The sequence below is a fragment of the Talpa occidentalis genome, unplaced genomic scaffold, assembly GCF_014898055.3.
Source record: "Talpa occidentalis isolate TD23 unplaced genomic scaffold, MPIMG_talOcc4v2.1 talOcc4.8, whole genome shotgun sequence".
Taxonomy (NCBI): domain Eukaryota; kingdom Metazoa; phylum Chordata; class Mammalia; order Eulipotyphla; family Talpidae; genus Talpa; species Talpa occidentalis.
Genome location: NW_023605194.1, coordinates 31,191,380 through 31,215,891, shown reverse-complemented (window position 1 = coordinate 31,215,891; position 24,512 = coordinate 31,191,380). Strand labels below are relative to the sequence as shown.

The window sequence follows — 24,512 nt, the reverse complement described above, 5'->3', positions numbered from 1 at the left end:
TCTTCTGTGCTGGCCATGGAGGAGGCCCCTGTAACCTGTCAGAGGGGTTGGGGTGTGGTGGACAAGGAGAAACAATTCCAGGTATAAAGGCTTTCAAGGCTAAAAGTCATGTGACTAATTATATCCCTGCAAATCCATCCACATGCACTTACACACATGATGGCAGAAATTCTTTTCAAACATGGGGAAAGTTAGTCATCCCTATCCATCCACTCAGCCTATACAAGTGAAAAACCCAAACCTGACATATTTCTACCTTTAGCTGTCTGAGAGAAATTCAACTGAAACATAACACAACATTCAAGGATATTGGGGTGAGAGCAGACAGTAGTTCTGATCACTATCAGCGTGCCACAAGGAGAGCTGGCTCTCGTTCAGTAGGGGGACACTCCCTCCAGGGCTCATGGGTTCCTCATGGGGTTCCTTGGGTGGTGTGGCTGGCATGTGGGGCAGAGCACAGGACACTGTGAGGATACATGGGGGCAAATATACAGCTGGGGAGACAGATGTGCTGGCAGGAAAGGAAAAGCCCATGAGGGGCAGATCCTCTCCCTCCCTCTCCTGTGCTGGCCATGGGGTCGGCCGCCTGTCACCTGTCAGAGGGGTTGGGGTGGGGTGGACAAGGAGAAAAAACTCCAGGTATAAATGCTTTCAAGGCTAAAAGTCATGTGACTTCGTGTATCCCTGCAAATCCATCCACATGCTCTTACATAAATCATGGTAGAAATTCTTTCCAAACATGGGGAAAGAAGTCATCCCTATCCATCCACTAATTCTACACAGATGAAAAACCCAAACCTGACATATTTCTACCTTTAGCTGTCTGAGAGAAATTCAACTGAAACATAATACAGCATTCAAGGATATGGGGGTGAGGGCAGACAGTAGTTTAGATCACCGTCGGCGTGCTTCGGGGACAGCTCACTGTGGTTCACTTGGGGGACCCTCCCTCCAGGGCCAATGGGTTCCTCATGGGGTTCCTTGGGTGCTGTGGCGGCACATGGGGCAGTGCCCAGATGCCCTGTGATGGATAGAGAACCAGGACATTGTGCTAAATCCCTGTTGGAATACATGGTGGCAAATAGGGGAGATTCACCTTCTCTTAGGGAAGTGGAGAGAATCTTCTAAAATCCTCCTGCGTTTAGGGGCAATTTGGGGTATTTGGAAAGACAAGTTGCACTTTCAGTGGGTGAACTTTGGAGGATCTTGTGTCTTTTTATGACATATCCAGCAAGAGGTCATCAGAAAATGAAAGAAAAAGGGAGTGATGGAGGTGAGACAGTTAAGTACTTCTCTCTCCATAAAATTTGGGAAGGAGAAAGGATTGATGTTTTTTCAAGGACAATCTGCCATTTTGCAAAGAGCAGAATTTAGCTAAAACTGGATGTGGCCCAGCCCTTGGTGGCTGATGAAGACCAGGCTGTGGGGAGGGGATCATCCATGTGCACAGTCAGAGGACACCGGGGTGCTCTGTCCAGGCAGGAGCAGTGTGGCCACATCCTGCACAGCGGAGCAGGGCTGGCCGGGGAACCACTTCTGCTGATGGACCACATCCAACTCCTTTGACTGTAAACCAAGACTCGACACACGTGTCCACTTAAGCACATAAAGAACTTAGTCTTGGATTTGCAGGATTTATTGACTGGTCTATGGGGGTAGGAGTGCCAAAGGGTTTCCACCACATCTTCCAACTGGGCCAGGGATCATTGGCGACATCCTGGAGGGCTGCCTGGAGCAGACCGATTGTGGCGGCTGGGAGCATATGAGTGGGGGAGGCTGGGAGCATATGAGTGGGGGAGGCTGGGAGCATATGGGTCGGGGAGGCTGGGAGCTTATGAGTGGGGGAGGCTGGGAGCTTATGAGTGGGGGAGGTCGGCACGGGGAATATGGGCAACACATCCAGCAGTAGTCGAGGGGACAGCACGCCAGGCTGGGTTGCAGGCAGCAGCGTGGGTACCTGCGCATCCTCCCACCCCTAGAACTGATTAAGGAACATGGCTGTGGGAAGAGAAGAGAGAGGTCAGTGAGAAGCACTGGAACTAGGAAGAGAAACTTCTGATTTCCTTGGCTTATGGGCGCTGGCCCAAGGCAGGACCTCTGAGGATGCCCTTCCTCTCCCTGGGGACTCCTCCTAGCCTGGGCTCCTATCTGAGACTCTGTTCAGGTATTGGGGTGTGCCCAGCATTCCCAGCCCCAGGGCTCAGACACTGAACTCCTTTTGCTCAGATGTTGACCGTCTCTGCATCCCCTGCCGGGGAGCCTGGGGACTGAGAACATGTTCTGACTAAATGAAGGCCCTAGTTCCCCAGATTTCCCAGAAGTGCTGAGGGGTGTGTCTCCATCCCAGCCAGGAGGGCCTCAGCATGGGAGGCAGCAGCTGACCCACAGCCCTGGTGCAGGGTGGGGATGGAGGCACCGAGCACTCCCCATCTGACTGTTCCTCCAGCCTTTTCATTTAAATTTGGAAGTGCTGGGTAATGTTCTAGATTTGTCTCCCCTGCCATCCTTGAGATGAAAATCAAAGAAAATACATGGGTCCCTGTCTAGACTCAGCTGGGAGTTTCCTGAGCACCACGTCTCATTCTTAGACATTTTCTTGACAGATGCCTGTACCCACTCTCCCAGAGGGCTGCTTCAGGAAATAAAGCAAAGGACGCTGGCCTTAGGGAGCATCCCTGTAGCCTGTTTACCTTGCGCCTGGGCTGATAACATATCACTGGGCCCCGGTTGTGGTTCTGTAATATGTTGCACATGATCTGCATGCGCAGAGTGTCCAGTTTGTCCTGGAAAGCAGAAGAGGCTGTGAGGAAGCTCTGAGCTGGCTGCTGCCTCCAGCGGGACAGTGTCCCCTCCAGTTCCCAAAGGCACCTGAGCTCTGTCCCCACAAACTCCCTGGGGGAGGATAGTGGCCTTCCTTGTGACAATGGGCCTGCTTTGTAGGTCAGGGTGTGAGTCAGGAATTTTTAGGGATGTACAAATTAGTATATTTGCAGAACAAGCCAGGAGCTACGAGCAGAGTTAAAGTACAAGGCTGGAGGTGATCTGCGGTGTCTCGGAGGGGAACATGAGGTGCCTGCAGGGTACCTGGGAAGGAGCTAGAAGGAAGGGAGGAGGAGGCCTGCACTCATGAGGTCCACCAGGGAAGGCAGGGAAGGCTCCATGGCCTGAAAGTGTGCAGGGTCCGGCTGACAGAGGGTGGAGAGAAGAGGAGGCTCAGGACAAACCGAGAGTGACCTGGATCCCTGGTGGGGGATCCTAGGGGAGCTCTGGACCCTGCACTCCAGCTCTGCCCTGATGTTGTCAGTGGGGGAGCCATATCCTGGAACAGGAACGAGCCCTTGGTCAGGGCTTCCACCTCTCCGGAAGATGTGTTGGGCACTGCTGTATTGCACCCTGAGAAGAAGGCATTGCTGGCTCTCCTGGTGCCATAGAAGCTCCTGGAGGAAGCCATGGCCCCCAAAAAGGACCGAGGCAGGACAAGGAGGACTGGAAATACCAGGCAGAAATTGTGGCTTGTTTCTTCATCCACCCCAGCCATCTGGACTCTATTTTGTGCTGGGGCCCCAGTGTGGGATGTGTGTCAGCAGGGCGGGCCCAGCTCTTCCTGGGCAAGGACATTCCCTTCAGGCCCCTCCTCCATGGGACCCTTGTCATACCTGCTGAGGACAGGAGGACAAGGCAGCAGCTCCCTCCCTCCCTCTGCTGAGCTGGTTTCTGTGGGTGCCAGGTGCACCAGCATGTCCACCCAATGGGGGAAAGATCTTGACTCAGATTTCCTGCTTTTATTTTCTGACCTTCATGAATTTGTGATTTTGTTTTAACCCACTGCTACTCCCCAGGAGACCCAAGTCATTGATGGGGCTGATGAGAACCGCTGTGAAAGCAGTGATTCCATAAACGTGAGCCCCTTGAGGGGAGAGCCTGGTATTGGGGCCAAGTGAGTAAAGCTCAGTGTCCTGAACACTCCTCTCCATCCAAGCCACACCTTCTGGGCCCAACCTGTTACTCTCCTTCGAGCCCGACCTGCCCACAGCTCCCTCCTACTGGTCCATCTCACCTCTAGGTATCTGAGGTTGTCATCTCCACCACAAGGGACCACCACTGTGGGGCACGTTTGTAAACAAGGTTCCTAGGAAAAGAAAGCTTTTGTCTGGCAGTTCTGGGGTGCAGAGACATGAATTGTTCCCCTGGCACCTGTCAACTTCTGGCCCATCAGCTAAAGTTTGTTGGGAGGATTCAAGCACAACTGATTAGCAGCACTCTGTGCTGCAGGGGAGGCCTTCCATGGGAGCACAAGCAACCTCTACATATTTTGCAAGGAAGATCCTTCCCCAAATGGACAGCAAATTTTCTCAGGCCACCTGGGTTTCTGGGCTGCCCTTTGGAGAGGCCTGGTCTTGGGGTTGTACAATTTAAAGGTAGACATTGGGGAGAAGCATCAGCAGAGGCTGATTGGCCTGGTGTTGGCAGATGCAGCCTCCCTGACCACAGTGCAGCAGCACTGAAGCCAGCCTCTGAGTGGGGCCGGCTTCCTAGGTCTCCCCGTTATAGGTCACAGTGGCCCTGCTGTGCAAATTCTATGGGTCCATTTGGGCTTCCTTAACCGGGAGAGCCACAGGCAGCTTAGCTGACCCTTGGTCCCAGGTGTACCTCGCCTGGGCCTCCCTCACAGCTCATGGGAGGACTGACTCCCTCCACCCTCCTCAGCTCTTAAGTGCCCAAAGGACAAACCCAGCCAAACCCCAGCCAGCCAGGAGACAGGGAAGAAACCAAAGAAATGCAACCCAACAGGATCAGAGACTGCCGGGGGGTGACCAGTACTGGAACCCTGAGGTTCCCTTTCCAACGGCTCACTAAACCCAGGGAAGGACCAGCCAATGACCAATCGTTGGGAACTGACACACAAAACCAAAAGGAAAGCCCTGGTCATGTCACTGTGGATCATGGCACTTGCTGGAACAGCTACTGCAATTTATAGTGTGATGGAGGCTCTGGATCAGACCGTTGGGAGCATGGAGAGGGTGTCTCTGATGCCATTTTGTGAGTCCTAGGTCCTCCCACTTGTCCCTCCCTGCCCCTCTGTCACCCTGCTTTCTGCCAGCTCTCTCTGTCCAGGTAGGTGGAGATGGTGGGGTGGGAAATAGAGATATCCTACAGCTCAGGCAGCTTTCTTGTGCAGGTCTGTGTGGGCATCAGGAACAAAACACAACTCACCACCATCTTGTTCTAGAACGTGAAAAGAGAAACAAGGAGGAAAGGTTTTTGCAGGCCTCTGGGTGATTACACAGGCAGGAGGGGACTCTGCTCAGCGGGAGTGAGTGAGAACGTGGCTTTGGGTGTCACTGTGGATGCCCACCCCAGGGGTTGGTGGCCAGCAGGCTGCATGTCCCTGAGCACCTGCTCCTCAGTTGTCTGAGGGACTCTGTACCTTCTAGGTCCTGCTAGGTCCTGGCTGCTGCTGTGCCTTCCCCTATGCTCCTCCTTCTCTCTCCATCCGGCAGTGACCTTGCCATTGCCACCGTGCCCTGCTGTCCCTCTCTTCTTGGTCGGGGTGTCCTCTGCTATTGCCCTGCTTTATCAGGGCACGTGGTCTCCAGAAGGTGGCATTGCGTGGTCCACCTCATGCCCTCCCAGGTACCAACGCCAGCCCAGACCCCAGACTGAAGCTGCTGTGGATAGGCTGGCAGCTGCTTCCTTTCTGTCCCTGTGTGCCCAGTATGGGAAACATCCCCTGGCACTCAAGAAGAAGATGAGGGAGGTGGTAGCCGCACAGGGAATGTGCAGACAACGTGTTGGTTTCTAAAGCTCAGCTGCCCAGAGCTTGGGAGTCCTGTTCATTCTGTGTCCCTACAGGGCCCCTGCTTCTTCCCTCAACAGCACAGTCCTCCTGCCGGCCTCCTGTCCACCTCCTTCTCCACCAGCTGAGGAGAGAGATGTAGGGAGAGCTGCAGCCAGGAACAGCTGAGGAGTGTGGGATAGGAGGAAGGAGGAGAGGGGGCTAAAGGCATCTGAAAAGTGACAGCCAATGTCCTTAGAACCCGGGGGCCATGAGGCAACGTGCCAGAGATTACGGCCCTTATCCCCATGGACCAGGCCGCCCATGGCCACAGGCTGTGCTAGCACGAGGCAGGAGGCCCTGCCAGGTTGTCACTCTGCCTGGATCTGGAGGGCAGAGTCTGTGTCTGCCTTTGCTCCTTGAAGACTGCGCTGAGGGAGCAGCAGAGACCCAGGAGTGCATGTGTTGGGCCCTAGGAGAGTTGTCTGGGCTCAGGGAGGTGTGCAGCTTGGGGTACTCACCTTTCTGCGGTGGAGTAGCCACAAGCACCCTATCATCAGAGGTATTAGTACCAGCATGCATGCAGCCAAGTGATAAGGGTTGATGTTGGGGAACTGTGAGCCTTGATTTCCGGGACCTGCCGCTGCCGCATTGGAAGGGTCAGGTGGCTGCACATTGCAGAGAGAAAACACCAGGAGTGTGGGCCTGGGGCCTCTCGACTCCCAATGCTGAGCACACATTCTAGACTCCCGTCAGCCCACTCCCATTCTCTGCAGGTTGCCACCTGGGCGGAACACAGTACTAGAGCCAGCCATGCTCAGCGCCCACCGTGGAGATGGAACACACCCGCCCCACTGGCCATGCTTAGAGGCTAAGCCAGAGCCCAGTCAAGGAAACCAGAATCCTTGAGGAGTGACCAGCCCAGCCCCAACCCCAAGCCCTGGCTGACAGTGCAGGGACACACAATTGTACACATACACAGATGGGTTTCTGGGGGAGTGTGGGGCCCCCTGAGATTTGGGAGTTCAAGGGCAGAGCAGGAGACCCAGGATCACTGACATGAGGGCCCCCCTGACTTATAGATTCTGAGCTGTGGGCTGACAGCCTCAATCTCTTTGCACCTCCGTGTCTACATGTGAGCAGGAGGTGAGAGGGTCGTGAGGTGTGGAGGGTCATCAGAGTCCTGGCACAGGCCGGGTCCATGTGGGGCTGAGAGAAGGGGCTGTCTCTGGCTGTCGTTCTGAATCTGGGGTAAGTGGGACTCAGGTGGGACCCCACACAGTCTCTGCTCAGAGCAGCAGGCGAGGGGGCGGGAGAGGTGTGGTGCCCAGGGACAGGGTGGCAGAGAGAACGGCAAGGTCACAACTGCTCACCTGCTGTGCCTGGACCAGACCTACGTTTCTCCTGAGGACTTTCCTCATGGGCCTGATGACAGACGGGTTGTGCGTCGGCGGGAATCCTGAGGGGCCAATGCGTGTCCTCTGGCCAGTCTGAGCGGATGTGCAGACACAATGCAGACAACACAGAGATGTCAGCTGGTGGGGACCCTCACAAGCAGGTACAAGACACAGGGCTCTGGCAATCGGGCACTGAAGCCCTGCTCCCCAGCACACTCTTCTCCAGCCTAATGCTTGCCACTGCCATGCCTCACTGCCCTGGGCTATGGTGCCCGGGTGATGGGGGACAAAGAAAGAGCCTGTCGCCTTCGTTCCCCGGTCTCCCTTGCTGAGATGACTCCTGATCCCTCCCAGGGCCCTGATAGCTTCTCCACGCGCTGAGGAGAGAGATGTAGGGAGAGCTGCAGCCAGGACAGCTGAGGAGTGTGGGGAAAGAGGAAGGAGGGGAGGGGGCTAAAGGGATCTGAAAAATGACAGCCAGTGTCCTCAGGGTCCCAGGGGCTGTGATGGTCACACACCGGGCACCAATGCAGAGGAAACGCACCCTGACTGTACAGGGCCCAGCTGTGCCCAACACATCCCCTGTGCCTGGAGCCTGCTGGGAAGGCCCGGTGCCCAGATCCTGGAGTCTGGTTCCTTGCACTGAACCTCCTAGCACCCCCACTGACACCCGATGGATTAGGATGGTTCCCCTACTTCCCCACCAAGACCAGGTGAGGGTTGCTGGCAAGGCGGTATTTAGCATGGGAAGATCCTCATTTCTGGAATCTGCTTCGGTGCTTATTTCTCCCTTGTACCTACCTTCAATGACTGTGTTCAGAGAGTAGAGAGCATCTGTCATGCTAAGCTGGCTGCACTCCAGAGCTCCTAGAAGCCACTCAAACACGTCCCAACTCTGATGAAGGGCTAAGGGCATCATTGGCGGGAGATGCCGCCCAGTCCTGCCAGCACCTGCTACTTGCTAGGCCTGTCCTGACACTCATCCTCTGTCTTGCCTTCCTAAATGACATCCTCCCCAGGGCAGGCTTCTGGGTACCCCAGAGGGAGAACATGTACTTACCCTGTGACTCCCACAGTCCTTGCTGCTGATCTTGAGCCCGTTGCTGATGAAGCTGGCACCGTTGTTCAGGCTCACTTCAACAGAGATCTCGCTAAACACAGAGGGGACAGATGGGGACCACAGGTGCAGGTCGGCACAGCTCTTGGTTTCTGCTCAAACCATAGCCCAAGCTCTCCCTGCTGTGATGGCTTTGAACATCAGGCATTCAGGGCTACTGGAGGGCAGACGGCCTGGGGAGGAGACCCCACCCCAAGTCCCACGAGGTCCACCTCAGTGATGAGGATGACCAGTGAGGGACTCTGCATGGGGTCAGATGCTTTGTGGTCACAAGCTCAGTGACCAGGGAGGCTGTGTGGTGTCACCATCCTGACTCTTGTGTATTTGTATTGTGCTGGCTCCACTCTGAAGGCTGCTGGGAGCAGTGGAGCCCACCTGGGTCCCTCATCTTCCACGTCTGTCCTCAGCAGGGGCTGTAGCACAGCAGATCCCTAAGCTCATCGGGGGATCACCAAGATGGGTTGGTCAGGACGATTGCCCTGAAGCCTCCCAGAGCACGTCACATGCTGCCCAGCAGCGGTGACCCCACATTCTGCATCTCTTGGGGTCAAAATGCCTGCCTGTCCCAGAGTGGCACTTACTTGGCTGGTACCTCTATCTTCATTCCCGGACACTTTATGCTGGTGTCTTCCACCTGGGTGGCTTTTTTATCTAAAGCAAATGAGACAGGAAGAAAGCCAGTGGACGTGCCCATCCACCCCTGCTCCCGTCTGCCTGCCCTTGGCTGGTGCAGCTCTGCGGTGCAGATGCTGCATCTCCTCTCTGCCCTCTCAGCAGCTGCCCCCGCCAGCAAGGGCAATGACCTGCGTTCAGTGGGATCTGGCTCTCCAGGGCTTATGTTTGTGGGGCTGGTGGGAAAGCAGGCAATAAAACACAAACAAATTAAATAAACTGCCTAGAATTGAAATTGTGACATAAATGTACAATGTTCAGACACGGAATGGAGGGATCAGGCAGGTGCTAGGAACAAGGTGATCTGTGCAGTCTCGATGAAAATTGAAATATTTATGCATTCAATGAATTCATGCTGGTATTTGTTTCAAAAAACTGATTATTATATTTTGGTAATTACTGATATTAAGAGATGCTGTTTCAAGTTCTTTTTTCAATAATTCTATATTTTTTCATTTTTTGAACATTTACATTAAAATAAGTTATTTGTGAGGATGCTATTCTGGAGCTGAGTGTCATTAGTGAAAGCCAGGGTAAGGTCACAGGGCAGAGAGGTTTGCCCTGTGGGAACAGAAAGTGTCAAGCCCCTGAGGTTGTCCTACCTGACCTTGTTGCATACGTAAGATTGAACGTGGAACAGAACTCTTGGTCCTAGAAGAGTTTGGGTTTTAATCTAACGACAATGAGTTTGTTGAGGGGTGAGACATTTCAGCACATGCTTTAGACTTCAAAGAAATAAGACCTACGCTGGACTGTATATGGGTATAAAAGCAAAGAGAGTTCAAGGATGCCATGCAGGTTTTGACCAGATTGACTGGGTGATGGTGATACTATTTACCGACATAGGGAATTTCTGAGGATGGCTAGTGATTTTCTTCCTTTGCATTTGTTTACTGTTATTTTATTTGAGCATGGCAGTCACAAGACTCAAAAGAGCACCCTGAGTTGTGGATCCTGCTTACCTGAGTTCCAATTCTTTCCACCCCTGAACTGTGCGGAAGTGATGAAGGCCCAGCTGCCATTGCAGTCTGACTTACCCCTCCACACACCCTGGTCAGCTCCACAGGGAGCCACTCCTCCATCATGGAGGAACACCCGATATCCATATGTCGCAGAGCTTACTTAGCGCAGCTGTTACATTGCTCCTGTTTCACGGTAGAGAAAATAGAGCAAGAAGGGAACTTTCACATGGTCAAGGGCACACAGGAATGTGTTCTGTGCCACATCTCAGGACCTGGATCTGGTGCTTGGCCGCCTCTCTCAATCGAAGGTGCATATACCCTCCTGGGAAAGCTACCAGTGCACCTGGCATGTACTCAGAGCCCAGGACTGCTATAAGTTCCACCTGGCCGACTCGTGAGATTGGGGTCCTTGTCTCTCAGGGAAAGTGAGAGATGAGGAAACCACAGGGGACGCAACTCTGAGGGAAGACCCTCCTCACAGGGAGCAGCCCTGAACCCAGACCCTTCGTGGCTCTGGGGATGGATGGATCCCACTCACGTCCCTCCTTCCACTCTCGGTGCTGCCTCTATCCTCCCAGCACCCATAGGGAATGGGCGTCAAGTGTTTGGAGGCATGGTGCCTGAGGGAGACAGCGTCTGTGGGAAATCTGTTACTTGTACAAATCAGAGAGGTACTTACCAAAAAATACGGTGTCACTTATTTGAAATCTGCAAAGAACTTCTTTTTTGTTTTTGGTGTTATGAAAACCTCTTCCAAAGATGCCTACATCATAGTTTTCTGCAAGGGCAACATCCAAAGATGTGTGTAAGGAGGGACTGAGCTGTGCTGTCAGCTGATCTCATACTATGGCAGTCTACCCCTAAATGGAGCCCCCAAGGGACTCCTGCAGGAGACAGCTGTTCTGAACCAACATCTGGGTGTCTCCTGTGGCTCACCTGGTGTTTCTGAGGGGCCACTGTGAGGAGGCTGGTGGAGCTCTCGGGTACTATCCCCACAGCTGCTACCAGCACAGCCCATTCAAGGCTCCACCTGGTCCCAACCATGAACAAACCCATCGTGGCTTTCCAATCTCCAAGTCCTGAGGCTCCCTAAGCGGTGCAGGCAGTGCTTTCCAGCCTCTACCAGACTGCCACCATAAAGGAGAGTGGAGCAAGACAGTGCAGGCTGCACCACTCTGCCTCTTGCCTGAAGTGAGCAGACTGGTCTGGCTGCTTGTGAAATGATTTTACGTTTGGGGGTCTGTTTCTCTTCCCTATCTTTTTGTGTGCCTATGGCAGACTGAGGAGCTGAGGAATAAGGTGGGACCCCAGGGAGACAAGCCAGGAGCAGCTGATCCTGTACCAAAGAATACCCCTTCCCTTAGCTGTGAGGGAACAGGATTGTTGAACATGATTGTTCTTCCTCCACTTATTGATCCTCTGGGGCCTCCTCACTTCCCTGCCCAGGGATTCATGGAAAGCTCTTCCTTCTGCTGTGTGGGGAGTGACTTGCTAAGTGACATCTGTCCTACCCCTTGATTGGACACTGGGGATCCCCTCCCCTGGAACAAATACCAGGGGACACAGTGACGGCAGCTGTGGCTTTGGCTGCAGGGATTTACACAAGATGCAGGGAAGGCCTTCTTGCTGTATGTCAAGGTCATTATTCTCCACTGGTGCCTCAGTCTCATGTCTAGCTAATTCCAGTGCCCTGAGCTTGATTTGCCCAGTTGATACAGTCAATTAATGGAGGAACCAGTCAGTCCTAGAATTGCCAGCACCACCTTGAACTTGGCAGTTTGGATTTCTCTTGGATCAAGCCCTCCTCCAGCCATCATCAGTGTCATGGTTGTAAATTCTATGCTTTGAAGAAAAAAGACTCTAGGGCTGTGGGCAAAAGTGTGCCTGCTGATTAGTTTGTAGGCCTTCAAGTGTCTTCAAAAACAATGGGATTCCATGTTTGACTATCAGTACATTTCCCCTGAAATTTCAGATACAATTCTTTTCTGGAAAATAGAACACCTGTCATTGTTGCGTTTGTGATTTTGCATGTCAGTACGGCTGGGGATGGAGCGACTGCCCTCAGAGGCAGGCTCTCTCAGGGACCCATGCCTTGCCTGCCCTCCTCACGCCACAGTCAGTCATCCTTGGACTGTCATGGCCCACTCGTCTTGCTGATGTTCCTGTGTGGCCCCTGAGCATACCTGCTGGCAGTGTCCCTGTCCTAACAAGGGCCTGAACCACAAGGAGCAGGGGGAGTGCAGAGTCTTTGAAACAGAGAGAGCAGGAACGTCGGCTGAGTGTCCTGTGCTAAGAAATCAAGCATGTGGTACACTCAGGTCGGCTGATGTCCCGAAGCCTCAGGCCCTTTCCTACACATAGTGGCTCAGTGCAGCTTCTCTATCCACTTCTTTCAAGCTGTACCCTCACTGCTCACTCTTCAGCAGGGCCTGCCCACCGTGACAAGGCTGCATATTGAGCCTGGAAAGAGCAGTTGGGTACCTCTGCCCGCATCCTCATCCCCACATGCAGCCTGGCACAGCCTCTTTGGGAGACAATCCACCTCTTGGCCCCCTTTGAATCTGTTCTCTCCTATTGTGGCTATTCTAATTCTGCTTCACCCCAGGGAAATTCTCTCAAGTGCCCACAGAGAGGTGCGAACCAGGATGTGCTTGGGGCAGGGACTGTGTCCCAAATTATCAGGAAGTATCTGAATATCGATCAAGGACACCAAGGAAAGAGGTTTGTCTTTGCATACTTTGAAAGGGTGGACAATCTAATGTTCCATGTGCCCTCGTTTATTAAAAATGCCCTTTGGAAGTGTATGTAGATGGGAGGTAAGCATTTAGGATCACCTATTCATGGTCGTTATATTTGGTAGAGTTCCAGTGGGAGAGAGTGGAGAGCAGCTGCCGCCAGGATGCAGGGGACTGAGGGGCAGCTGTGATGGTGTGTGTCTTCACAGGGTCTGTGTTATGCAGTTGTGTGTGTGCATCTGTGAGACTCACACATAATATACCTGCGACGCGAAGATGCGTGCATTTTGAAAAGACAACTCGGGAAAATTGGTCCCTTGTTTATCATAATCAAAATGACAAAGTTGGGGGTAGAAGAGCCTGATGACTCTAATTTGCTTTGGAAACCTTCAAAAATAAGACGGATTGTTGGGAGTCAGAAAGAGAGAGAGGGAGCTAGATAGATAAGTGATAATCGGTTAGCTGTTATTGGAGAAATCCAGTTAAAGGATCTCCTGTAGAATTGCTTCCATTTGCTGTAGGTTTGGAAACGTGCAGACAAAAAGATTCAAAGACAATTAGTTTGAATGAGAAAAGCAAGCCTTACAGTTAGGCAGTAGTCATGGTATTACTACTTGACAAGTGAAGAATGAGAGGCATCTGGGCAGAGAGGGTGGCAGCGGTTGACTAGAGGACAGTTTACAAGGACAGAGCAGGGTTTGCTGGGCCAGGCTGCCAGGGAGTGTGGGGAGGGCTCCTGTCACCTTGGCTGGGTACGATTGGTCTCCGCACCTGTCTGTGTGTTCACATGCTGCTCAGACACTCCTGCCTGGGTGTCTCCCGGGACATGCCCAGAGAAACCAGGCTGCCAGTTGCCTGCACGGGTGGGGACTTAAAACAAGGAAAGACCCATGTGTGCTGTGGGTGGTGGGGCAAGTGTGTTTCTAACACAGCCCACTTGAGGCACTGCAGGTTACAGGTTCAGAGAAGTCAGGATGAGTCCTGGAGACTCTTCCATCCTGGAAAGCTCTGTAGCCACGCCCTCCCCGCTTGGGCAAGCATGGGCAGCTGAGCCATGGTCAGTCATGGGAATATGAGAGCCACGACTCTTCCTTAAGTCTGCCTGCTTCTATTCTGAGCTGGTCCCTGCACAGTCCACTGGCCTCCCCTCTCTCACGGAGCTGAGAGAGGGTATTGATCTTTCTGCCTCTTGGAGACAACAGAGGAGCTGGCAGATCTGGGTCCCTTGCTCCCTGTGCTGGCCACGGGCAGCAGAGCTCAGCTGGAGCAGCCTTCTGTCTGACCCGGGTGAGGGTGCTCCAGCCTTCCTGGCAAGGACACAGAGGCAGAGCCAGCTGTCTGGGTCAGGATGCAGTGGGTCAGGCTGTGTGCTGTTCCCGGGAAGGGCGTGCTTACCTGTGGGGCTCAGCTGTGTACTCCAGGGCTGTGGCAGTACAACCTGCACTCAAAACCCTTACAGAGAGAGGCCTTGTCGCCTCAGGCGGTAGCTGGACGTCCTCACTATAGTGCTGCGGGACCCTCTGGGGGAGCAGGCATACTTGACTTGGTCCAATTCTCAGGAAAGCCTTCCTATTAAGCCTGAAGCTCATGTAGCTGGGAGTGATTGCGTGGAGGGACATTGCCCTTATTAGGACACTGGACATTGAAAATTTTCTTCATACACTGATGTTTCAACTCTATATCAGCCCTGTGCTTCTGGGGTGATCCCAAACTGGCTCTGAAATATTTTACTTGTCAGATGTTCTTCAGTTTCATTGCTACTGTATTATTTTTTCCTCAATTTTAAATTAAACTTTTGATTTTGTTATTAAAAAAAGAATTATACAATCTTATTGTGCTAATCACTTCAAGTTTTATATGTCAAACCATAATGTGAAATACCTTCACCTTACATAGAACTGTATGTCAACTCCAGCTCATGAATACTGGGAATAAGAGCATTTACACGTGTGTATGTATATCACACATTTAAACGACACAATACACTACATCCATCACACACATCCAAGCACAATGTACAACACACACAAGCACACATGCCTCTGTTTAGAATAGAGACTCAGCTCTTACCTCCCACACAGTAATCTGTCGGTCCCACACTTGTCAGCTCAACGCAGGACTTAGCTGCGAGCTGAAACAGAGAGTTGTTCGGGTCAGGTAAGGTGAAGAGTGGGCATGGTAAGAACCTCCTCATCCCACCCCCAAACCACCCCTCTCTCACTGAGTCAACGATGTTCCTGAGATCATAGAATCCACTGTCCACACCAACCACGTGATCCTCGCTGTCTGCAATTGCCAGGAGCTACAAGGAGGAGCAGAAAACTTGGACCCACAGCAGGGGTGAGGACCAGCAGGACACCATCCCAGTGTTTGGGTTCAGGCTTCATACTATGTGAGACACAGTGCCCCACCCTATGCTATGGAGCAGCCGCTAGAGGGAGAAGACCACTTAGTCAACCCACTTTACAGAGGAGGAGACTGAGCCTGGCTGAGGACTTTCCTTGCTGGATTCTCAAGGCTACAGATGGCAGATCCTGTTTCCTGAGGGCGAGTGCAGCTAATTCAATGGACAAGTTCATGCCTTTCCCGAGAGCAATGAGGAAGCAGTCTCACTGACAAAAACTGCTGACCTCGCCAGCAGCCCAACTTTCTGGAATGGAAAGTTCTCCCACCTGCTCCCCAGGTGGGCTCATACAACACAGTTACTAATTTCTGCAGTGGTCACATGCTGTCCAGATACTTGGGGTGAGTGGGTTAGAGAACCATCCTCTTGGGGGCCCTGCCAAAGCTTTCTACAATGAGACTTCTCAGTTGGCTTCTGTTCTGAATTACCTGATTTTTCACGTAGTTGTTGACACCCACAACGTAAACAGTCCCTCCCAGTTGTCGAGTCCTCTGAGCCTAAGACAAAGACCGTGTTAAGTGCAAATCACTGAACATGTGGAGCAAAGGCTGGTCAAGGCGGGCTGGACTCACTTCATTCTTCGTAGCCTGAAAGGACTCTGGCCAAAGTGCTCCATCAATTAGGGAGACAACCATGGAGTGCACTTTCTTTTCTGTGGGAGAAGCAGGAGGTCCTGGTCAGTAAAGGCGCCCAGAGTGACCTACCACAGGTGTGAAGGCCATGCACTGCCCCTGCTTCCTCTCCTGAGAGAGGCTGCCAGACCCCGGCACCCCTGTTCCTGAGCGCCTAGAGGGCTATGGAGCAGCCGCTGGAGGGAGAAGACTCCTTCGCCAACCCACTTTACAGAGGAGGAGACTGAGCCTGGCTGAGGACTTTCCTTCCTGGATTCTCACTGCCAAGGATGGCAGATCCTGTTTCCTGAGGGCGAGTCCAGCTAATTCAATGGACAAGTTCATGCCTTTCCCAAGAGCAATGGGGAAGCAGCCTCACCAACAAAACATATGTCCTCGGGCTCAGAGGAGGTTGGGGCACTACTGCTGCCCCTTGGGGCCCAGTCAGTCAGAAACCAGGGGCAGAGATATTTGGGGAGTGGACCTTGAGTCCAGATGTCAGCCTTTCCCCACAGTCTCCCACTTTCACCTGTTGTGCCTGAAGCATCCACCCTACAGACTCAATCCCAATGGAGAGGGTGCTGGGCTGACACAGCTGCTAGCCCTGGGGACACACAGGCCAGCAGGAGCGTCAGCAGAGGGAAGACGAGAAAGGGGAAGGAGGCAGCTCCAGCCATGGGAACACGGCAGAGTGTGGTCAGCAAGGGGAAAATCAAGAACTTTTCTCCCATAAGCGGAGTCTTGTCTGCCCGAGGTGCCCCCTGGCCTTTCTTCCTTTTCCACAAGCTCAATGTAGGTCAGGTGCCTCATACTTAATAAACACCAGGAATGTACACCCAGGAGCCCACAAGTCTCAGAATCATCCGGGAAGCTCAGTTTCCCCTCGTGCATGGATGAGGACTCTGGAGTACATATTGTCAGGAAACTTGCACAAGAGTCAGCTCCAAGTGGGGGCCACCAGACTGCTGTGCTTCGGCCTGACTGTCCAGGATACGACAGTCTCGAAGTCAGCAGAACTTACCTCTAGAGTTTGCTGTGGAGATCTGCTCATTGACCTGCAAAAACAGGAAGGCATGTTGAGAGGACTCAGTGATATTCTGAGCACTTGCTAAAGCAGGATAAATTCTTAGAGCTCTGGCTGTACCGCTTTAAATCCTTCCTGCATGTTTGTGTTTCCGGTAGGCACTGTGTTGCGTAGTTTGTTGAGACCGTCTTCGATTTCTTTTCTAAAAACAATAAAAAGGAGTATTGAGGTCGGAAGAAGGGTGGAGTGTTCTCAAACAGCCCGATCTGTGCTGGCACATTCTGCACTGGGCAGACCGACCTGGACGTGGGAGGCGACTGTCAAGAAACCAAGCCATGGGCCTTTCGCCCAGGGTCTTTGGAATTGATCTTGTCTGTACTCATCGCTATATCAGGTTCATAGACCAGCAGGCTTCATAAAGGGCCTGTCTGACCAGCAACAGGCACAGTGGGGAGCAGTTGTGACTGTGCTAGTGTGAACCCGGAAACACATTAGCACTGCCAGGACTGCCAGCACCTCAGGGGTCCCAGTGGGGCTCATCACCCTCTACCAGGAAAGGCTGAGTTTGGTAAGGGTCACCCTGGCAATACCCTTGCCCTCTCCCTTCCTCCCTGCCCTGGACCGCTGAGGGTTACTTAGAACCCACAGCCTCCCTCCGATCAGGATTGGATCTGAAGGAAGCAGCAAAGCTGCTTTGAGTTTTGAGTCCCTACTTCAGAGCTCCTGACAGGGAAGACCTAAGGCCAGGGAAGGGGCCATAAGTGCTGCCCATGCAGGCAGGGGAGCAGTGAGCTGCAGATGGCCACACTTTTGTCCTTTACAAGCTGCTGCTAAGGTAGATAGCAGGTGGGAGTGGGACACAGGTGGGGATGCAGCTCGGATCAGGCTGATCCAAGTGAAGATGTGAGCCGGCACAGCAAACCTGGAGTGGCAGAGATTGTCTAGAAACACAGGGGCTGCCAGTGTCAGTGCCAGAGTTATCAGAGGGCCTGGGAGTAGATGCTGGGGGCACAGGGTGGTCATTGACCTAAAGCCGGCCCCTCCCAGGCAGCAAGCCTGTGGGCTCCTGACTGAAACTCAGGACTCCCCTGCAGAGTTTTCCCCGTGGCCTCCATTCCCCGATCCCACCACCAGTAGGTCTGCCTTGAGGGAGTGAATCTGAACTTACTTGTCCGAGGTGAGCTTTAGGACGGTGTGGCCCCATGTGGAGAAGGTGACGATCGAGACCCGCATGTTCGGACTGGGGAGGAAGCACGTGTACATGAGAGTCATAAACAGAGGTTCAAATGACCCCATGAGCAGCCAGGGAGGGGACACCAGCCTGTCTTCACTTCCCTCTAGCCTGTGACCCCTTCCTGAGTTCCAGAAGTTACCATAAATTTAGTAAAGGATTCTGAGGCCAGCAAATATGTGGCGATCCAGGGAGACTGTCAGGGTGGTGTCCTGCTCTATCCCTAGATCCCATCCTCTACCTTTCTCTCTTTTCCTCTCTATCTCTCTCACACACACACACAGGACACACACACACTCACACACAGACACATAAGTGCATGATTCATGCCACACACACACTAGGTGAAGGTCCCTATGCTTGCTCATGAGTAGCCTCCTTCTACTGACTCTATTTTTGGAACCACATGGCCCTTCCCTCCTGGTCTATGTTTCCTTCCTCCCCCCATCTAAGAGACATTATTGTTCCTTTTGCCACTCATTTACATACCTGAGTCCCTTTCCCCTCCCTGCCCACTGTCTTCTGGGTCACCGGCCCCCTTTGTCTGCTAGAGGATTGCTGTCCTAGTCCCTGATGTGCTCCATGTAACGGTAGCTCTTTTTCCCACTCATTTTACCCCGAATTATCAGATGTCTTGGAGCACAATCCTCATCACCCACACTCAGCCCAAGTGTCATTTGTTAATTCCTATTGCTCTCTGCAATCCCGACCCCTTGGCTTGGCTGTATGAGCCCTTTGGCCTTGACCCCAAGCTGTCCTGTCCCAGTCTCAATTGTACCCCTTTTGTGAGTTAACCCCCTCTCCCCTAAACAGATCACTCCCTCCACAGGAAGTCTCCTTGATGCTTCTTGTTACCCTGTTTTTCCTCATTCTTCACAGTCCTAGTTCAAATGTCCATATCCTGGGGAAAACCATCCTTGAATTTTCTCTTGCTTTTCTTTACAGTTGCCCTGAGGGTCCTTTGCCATTTTCTTTGGAACTATTTAAATAAGTTTTTTTTTACAGTGTTACTGGTTAGCTGGTTTCTAATCTGTGACATCCTCCAGTCAGTTAGTATTTCCTACACTGTGGCTTGACACCAAGACTGGAAAAATCTGAAGTCTACAGGACCTTTGGAGCCCATGGAAACTGAGTAAACTGCATTTTTTACTGGTTCAGAACTCCACCCGGGGCTTCATGCTGCTGATCCAAGATACCCATGCCCACTGGGTCTAAGCAAACAGGCTCTCTGCCTGGCATTGCGAAAGCCCCGCCACATGGAGAACTCATACTTTTGAAACATTTTGAGGAAATCCTCTACGAAGCCGTACATAAATATCCAGTTGGTGTCCACACTTCCTGACCTGAAAATGAAAAATCAATGGAATAGGGTGAATTCTTTGTGTTAGCAGAGTTTACCTGAAACCATCCAACAAGCTACTCCCACCCCACTACGCCAGCACACTGTCAGGATGGACGGCACCAATGGAATTTGTATGCTTGCAACTGGGGGATTCAAGAATGAGACCCTGTGGAGGCAAACAAGGATGGTTGGTTGTGCCACACGAGTTCTAAATAAGACATGAAGGAGGATGCATTTCTGAAAAAAACCTCCTGCATTCTGTATCTGACTCTCCTGGTCCTTCGTGTCCTTGGAGAATCACCATGGCCAACTCTCTGCCTCTTTGTTACCAAGCAGCAAGAAAAGTGTCACTACAAGCCTGTTATGAGACACAAAGTCATAACCTGACAAGATCTCCAAGACGTGCAAGAGCTCTCTCTGAGCTGTGGGATCACAAGTGGAGAGGGTGGGAAGAAGCCTGGAGATTTTTGTAGTAACTTTATAACAGTGTTTGATTTGAAATTTGTGTTCATGTATTTACTTGATAATTCTTAAAATAAAATTACAAACAAATACTGGTTTCGTGGCGGGATGTGAACAAAAAGGCAGATTTCAAACTCCAAGTCCTAGTTTCTCAAAACAGAGAAACATTCCCCAGAGAAACATTCAACAAACAAGCAGAAGCTAGAAAGGGAAGCAGAATGTACATGAGGAAAGCCCAGTCTGCAAAGGTAGGCAGAAACAGAAGGAAAACAAAGGCTGTAATGTCAATTTGTTACATTTAGGAAATAATAAGTTGTCAGTAGCAAGTTCTTCCGTGTCAGCAATCACTCCAATGTTAAATATATTGAATTCATCAAGCAAAGATAGCAGTGTGGTTAGGTGGACAGGTAAGGCCAGTTATGGATGGATTGCCTATAGATATGTATTTCACTTTAACGACAAACAGAGATGGAAAGTGAAGGGATGAAAGAAGATATTTCATATAGGGGAAATAAAACAATATTGGAGAGTCATAATAGACAATGTAGATGTCAAGCCACAATGTTCACATGAGTGAAAGTCATAGTGATAATGAGGTCATCACATCCCAAAGATACTAAAGTGCCCCCAACACCTGTGCACATAAGTATAACATGTCTGAAGGGGAAAAAAATAACATATTTGTAGACAACTTCAATACCTGACTTTTCAGCAAGGATAAGTCATCCTGAGAGACTCTAGGATGTTGCCTTCAGTTCTGTGACACTCTTCCTTCCTGGGAAATGGCATATACCTTCCCTGCTCTCCCCCAGGCCTGTCTGAGGATGGCACAGCAGGGAAAGGGCTTTGGAAACAGCCACGTGCTTCCATGAGGTCACCGACGTCATACCACGGCTACTACTGAAGAGGTGACGTTAATTCTCAGCCCAGCAGAGGAGCTGGAAACGACCAAGGCCGTGTCTCCAATACAGTGCCCCGGACCCCTTTCCTTGTTCAAGGTCATAAAGGCTTATATAGAGCCCAGCTTTCTCGGGACCACACCCAGAGAGCAAAGTGTTCAGAAAAAACATAGATCGTAGAAGAAAGTAGCAAAAACAGGGGCTTCCCCCGTAGCGCAGCGGTTGAACGCTGGGTTGCGAAGCTACCCACAGCTTCTGCAGCACAGGTTCGATCCCCGGCTGCTCCCCAGCCACCAGAGAAGTGTCCCACATGGCGCGCAGACCTCTCCTGCTGCCCACTGCTCCCCTCGGCAGTGTACTTTGTTCCTTCTGCCTGCTCTGCTCCCCGCTCTGGCTCTGGTGAATTCTCTCAACCTCCCGTGCTTTTGCCTGTACCCAGTGCTTGTATAAATAAATAAATAAAAATAAATCTTTAAAAATAAGTACATAAATAATCTTAAAAAAAAAAAAACCATCTGGGATTTTCTAAAAAAAAAAAAAAAAAAGTAGCCAAAACACATAGATATCAAAGCAAAGATCTTTCTCTGCACTGAGGCTATAGAAGGCCCAGAGACAACTCAGCAGTGTTTCTGGAGTCCAGTAAAAATGGAGTCATTTGGGTTATAAACAAAACAAAGCATAAAATGATAACCAAAAACTCAGGACATTATTAACAAGTGCTGAGAATGGAGCTCCCACTAATGCCCCCCAAGTCTCTGGCCCGGTAGGAAGACCACTCACTTGTCCAAGATTAAATAGAGGTCAAGATTGCTCTGGCAGGATTTCTTGTGATCTGCCAGCCTCTCCCTGGACCCGGTGTCCTGGCTGTGGCCCTGGCGGGTGCTCTCCCCATCCTGGTTGGTGTTGCTGGGGAGGCTTCTCCTGGCCCGAGTGAGGTGGTGGAAATCTAGCCAGGTCGGGGCTCTCTGCTGGTATGCCCCACTGCTTGGCAGCAGAGGGGGCAAAACCAGCAAGAGGAGGAATGCAAGTCCAGGCACCCTTAAGCAGCTGCTTTCCATTTCCTTGGCAGCCCGGGAGGCTGCAAGGGACGCTAACCTCTTTAAGTAGGCAAGCTGGAACCTACACTCTTTCAAGCAATGTACAGGGGCCTATACCCCTTTAATCAAGTCTTTCCTTTAATCAAGTAACAATAGCCTCTACTAGTAGACCTGCACTAAGGGCAGAGTAGGACTATACTGGGTGGAGACCCCACTGCCTGCCAGGGTGTCTCCCTGACCCATAGAGTCATAATACCCTGTGCTGTGATGGACAGGGAGGTTGGCATGGCGACCCTGTGGTGGCTCATGCAGCTCTGCTCACTGTCTTGCCTACTGACATTCCTAGGGAGGAGTCAGGGCATCTCTGAAAGGGCTGTGAGAAGAACCTCCATTGGTCCCTTATCCTGAGCCCTCACTGATGGCCATTAAAGTTCTCCAGGAAGCCGAGTCTTTGCAAACTGCCAGAGCATTTGGGTTGGCTAAGACAAGGACATTACTGTGGCTGAGGGGGTCATAGCTAGGAGACCAGAGTGTTGTTATGGTCATTTGAGTGAAAACTGATGTCTTCTAGGGAGTTGGAGCATCTAAAATTGAAGAGAGTGATGCAATTTTGTTTGTTTAGAAGGGATTCCACTTATCCACTGATGTGAATCAACCACCCCAAACTTACTAAGTCAAATAAGAATCACTTTATCATGCTCATAGTTTGCATGGACCAGAAATTGAGAGAGAACTCTACTGCCTCGGTTGCTCCATGGAAATCATTGGAACCCCCTGAATTTTCAATGTTATAATCAGCACCCCTTCTCCATTATCCCCAAATCTTCGTAACATTTGATTACAATCATATGGATATGTGTTCCCATTGAGGGCATGGGAACACAATCCAGACTCTCCCTATAAATGACCAAGTCAGTGTCTCCTCTAATTAGGTGTTCATGAAATTTCCCTAAGAGATCTTGACCTCTTTTGTCAAGTACCTTCTCTGAATGCCTTATCATTTTGCTGCCATTGTTAATGATGTATAAAAAATAGTTTTATCCTACTCAAAATAGATTGAAGAACGAGACATAAGACCTGAAACCATAAAATATACAGAAGGAAATCTAGGTGAAACACTACATGACATGCACCTCAAGAACATCTTTACAGACACATCAACCAAAGCGGTGATAGTGAAAGCAAAGATAAACAGCTGGGACTACATCAAATTAAAGAGCTTCTGCACAGCAAAAGAGACAGCAACCAAAACAAAGAGAAACCCCACAGACTGGGAGAACATTTTTGCACACAACACTAATGATAAAGGACTGATCACAAAAATCTACAAAGAGCTGATGAGACACAACAAAAACAAAGTATATAATCCAGTCAAAAAATGGGCAGAACTAAAAAAAAATCTCTCCAAAGATAAAATGCAAATGGTCACCAGGCATATGAAAAAGTGTTCAATATCACTTGGAATCAGGGAAATGCAACTCAAAACTACCATGAGATACCATCTGACACCAGTGAGAATGGCACATATTAAAAAAGCTAACAACAAATGTTGGCAAGATTGTGGAGAAAAAGGAACTCTCCTGCACTGCTGGTGGGAGTGCAAAATTGTTCAACCACTTGGAAAGCTGTGTGGAGATTCCTCAACCTACTAAAGACAGAGCTTCCATATGATCCAGCAATTTTACTCCTAGGTAAAAATTTACCCAAAGGACACAGAAAAATTAATTCCAAAGGGCACCTGCACCCCTATGTTTATAGCAACACTATTTACAATAGCGAAGCTATGGAAACAACCCAAATGCCCAGAAATAAATGGATCAAGAAGATGTGGTACATATACACAATGAAATATTACTCAGCAATCAAAAAAGATAAACACATGCAATTTGCGGCAACATGGATGGAGCTAGAAGGGTTCATGCTCAATGAAATAAGCCAGAGAGAAAAAGAAAAATACTGGATGGTCTCACTCACAGCAGGAATTTAGAAAATCTAAATAAGGGTCCAGGAAAAAGACTAATTATAATAAAGAAAAAATCAAAATCAACAAGCAACTATAAACCAGAGACACACTATGGGGGTGCTTGGGGGGAGGCTGCCAGCAGTTTCCCATTTTTTTTAAAGATTTATTCATTTATGCATACAAGAGCTGAGGTACAGGCCAGAGACATGGGGGGTGAGATGATTCACCAGAGATAGAGAGGGGAAGAGAACAGGCAGACTGACTGAAATACACTGCTGAGGGGAGCAGCAGAGAGACAGGAGAGGTCTGCTGCACCATGTGGGTTGCTCCCTGGCTGGCCGGGGATCAGACTTGTGCTGCAGAGCTTGTGGATTGTTTCATAGTGTGGTGCTTAACCCCTTGCGCCCCCAGAAAGGCCCTGGTTGTGGGAATTTTATAGGGACTACACCTGAGAGGAGAACCCATTCATTGTGACTGGAGTTTTCTTGGTGATAAATCTTTAAATATTCACTGAATCATGGACTGATTTGTACCTCCATCCACATTCATATTCTGAAGGCCTAATCCCTAATGTGCCTGTGTTTGGAGATGGGGCCTTTAAGAGGCTGACAGTCAGGTTAAATGAGATCATTAGGGTGGGGCCCTAATCCTATAGACCTGGGGGCCCCATAAAGGGAGGACAAGAAATGCAGGCCCAGAGGGAAGCCCCATGAGGACATATGGGAAGGCGTCTTCCAGGATGAGTAGCCACCTCTGAGACCAACCAGCTGGCTCTTTGACCTTGGACTTCCGGCCTCCAACTCTGTGAGAAAATAAATGCATGTTGTTTCAACCACCCAGCCCGTGGTTCTGTATTACTGGAACCCAAGTAGATGAACAC

General features: G+C 50.8%; 1 protein-coding gene across 6 annotated transcripts; it reads right to left on the bottom strand.

Annotated features, from left to right (window-relative positions):
- Nucleotides 1-1,615: 1,615 nt before the first annotated feature.
- LOC119234004 (anthrax toxin receptor-like) lies at nucleotides 1,616-22,219 on the bottom strand. 6 transcript variants are annotated; one of them, XR_008549956.1, is made up of 18 exons: nucleotides 21,413-22,219; nucleotides 19,201-19,272; nucleotides 17,867-17,938; nucleotides 16,819-16,900; nucleotides 16,696-16,729; nucleotides 15,636-15,715; nucleotides 15,492-15,560; nucleotides 14,881-14,961; nucleotides 14,730-14,790; nucleotides 10,604-10,702; nucleotides 8,872-8,941; nucleotides 8,234-8,324; nucleotides 7,150-7,266; nucleotides 6,298-6,444; nucleotides 5,087-5,226; nucleotides 3,657-4,129; nucleotides 2,691-2,783; nucleotides 1,616-1,998 (listed from the first exon to the last, which is right to left on the bottom strand). XR_008549956.1 is itself a non-coding variant. In XM_037496748.2 (15 exons), the coding sequence occupies exons 1-15, from the start codon at nucleotides 21,688-21,690 to the stop codon at nucleotides 5,152-5,154; spliced, it is 1,428 nt and encodes a 475-aa protein (XP_037352645.2). In that variant the 5' UTR covers nucleotides 21,691-22,219; the 3' UTR covers nucleotides 4,519-5,151. The 6 variants fall into 6 exon arrangements, 1 of the variants encoding a protein (XP_037352645.2); XR_008549957.1 differs by having other exon boundaries at nucleotides 4,058-4,129; XR_008549955.1 differs by having other exon boundaries at nucleotides 2,691-4,129.
- Between the last annotated feature and the right edge of the window lie 2,293 nt (nucleotides 22,220-24,512).

Coding starts and splice junctions, on each gene's coding strand:
- LOC119234004 (XM_037496748.2), bottom strand. CDS start 21,690: ATGGAAAGCAGCTGCTTAAGGGTGCCTGGACTTGCATTCCTCCTCTTG. Junction 19,273..21,412: donor CTCTATTTAATCTTGGACAA/GTGAGTGGTCTT, acceptor TTTCATTTTCAG/GTCAGGAAGTGTGGACACCA. Junction 5,227..6,297: donor GGCTACTCCACCGCAGAAAG/GTGAGTACCCCA, acceptor TTCACGTTCTAG/AACAAGATGGTGGTGAGTTG.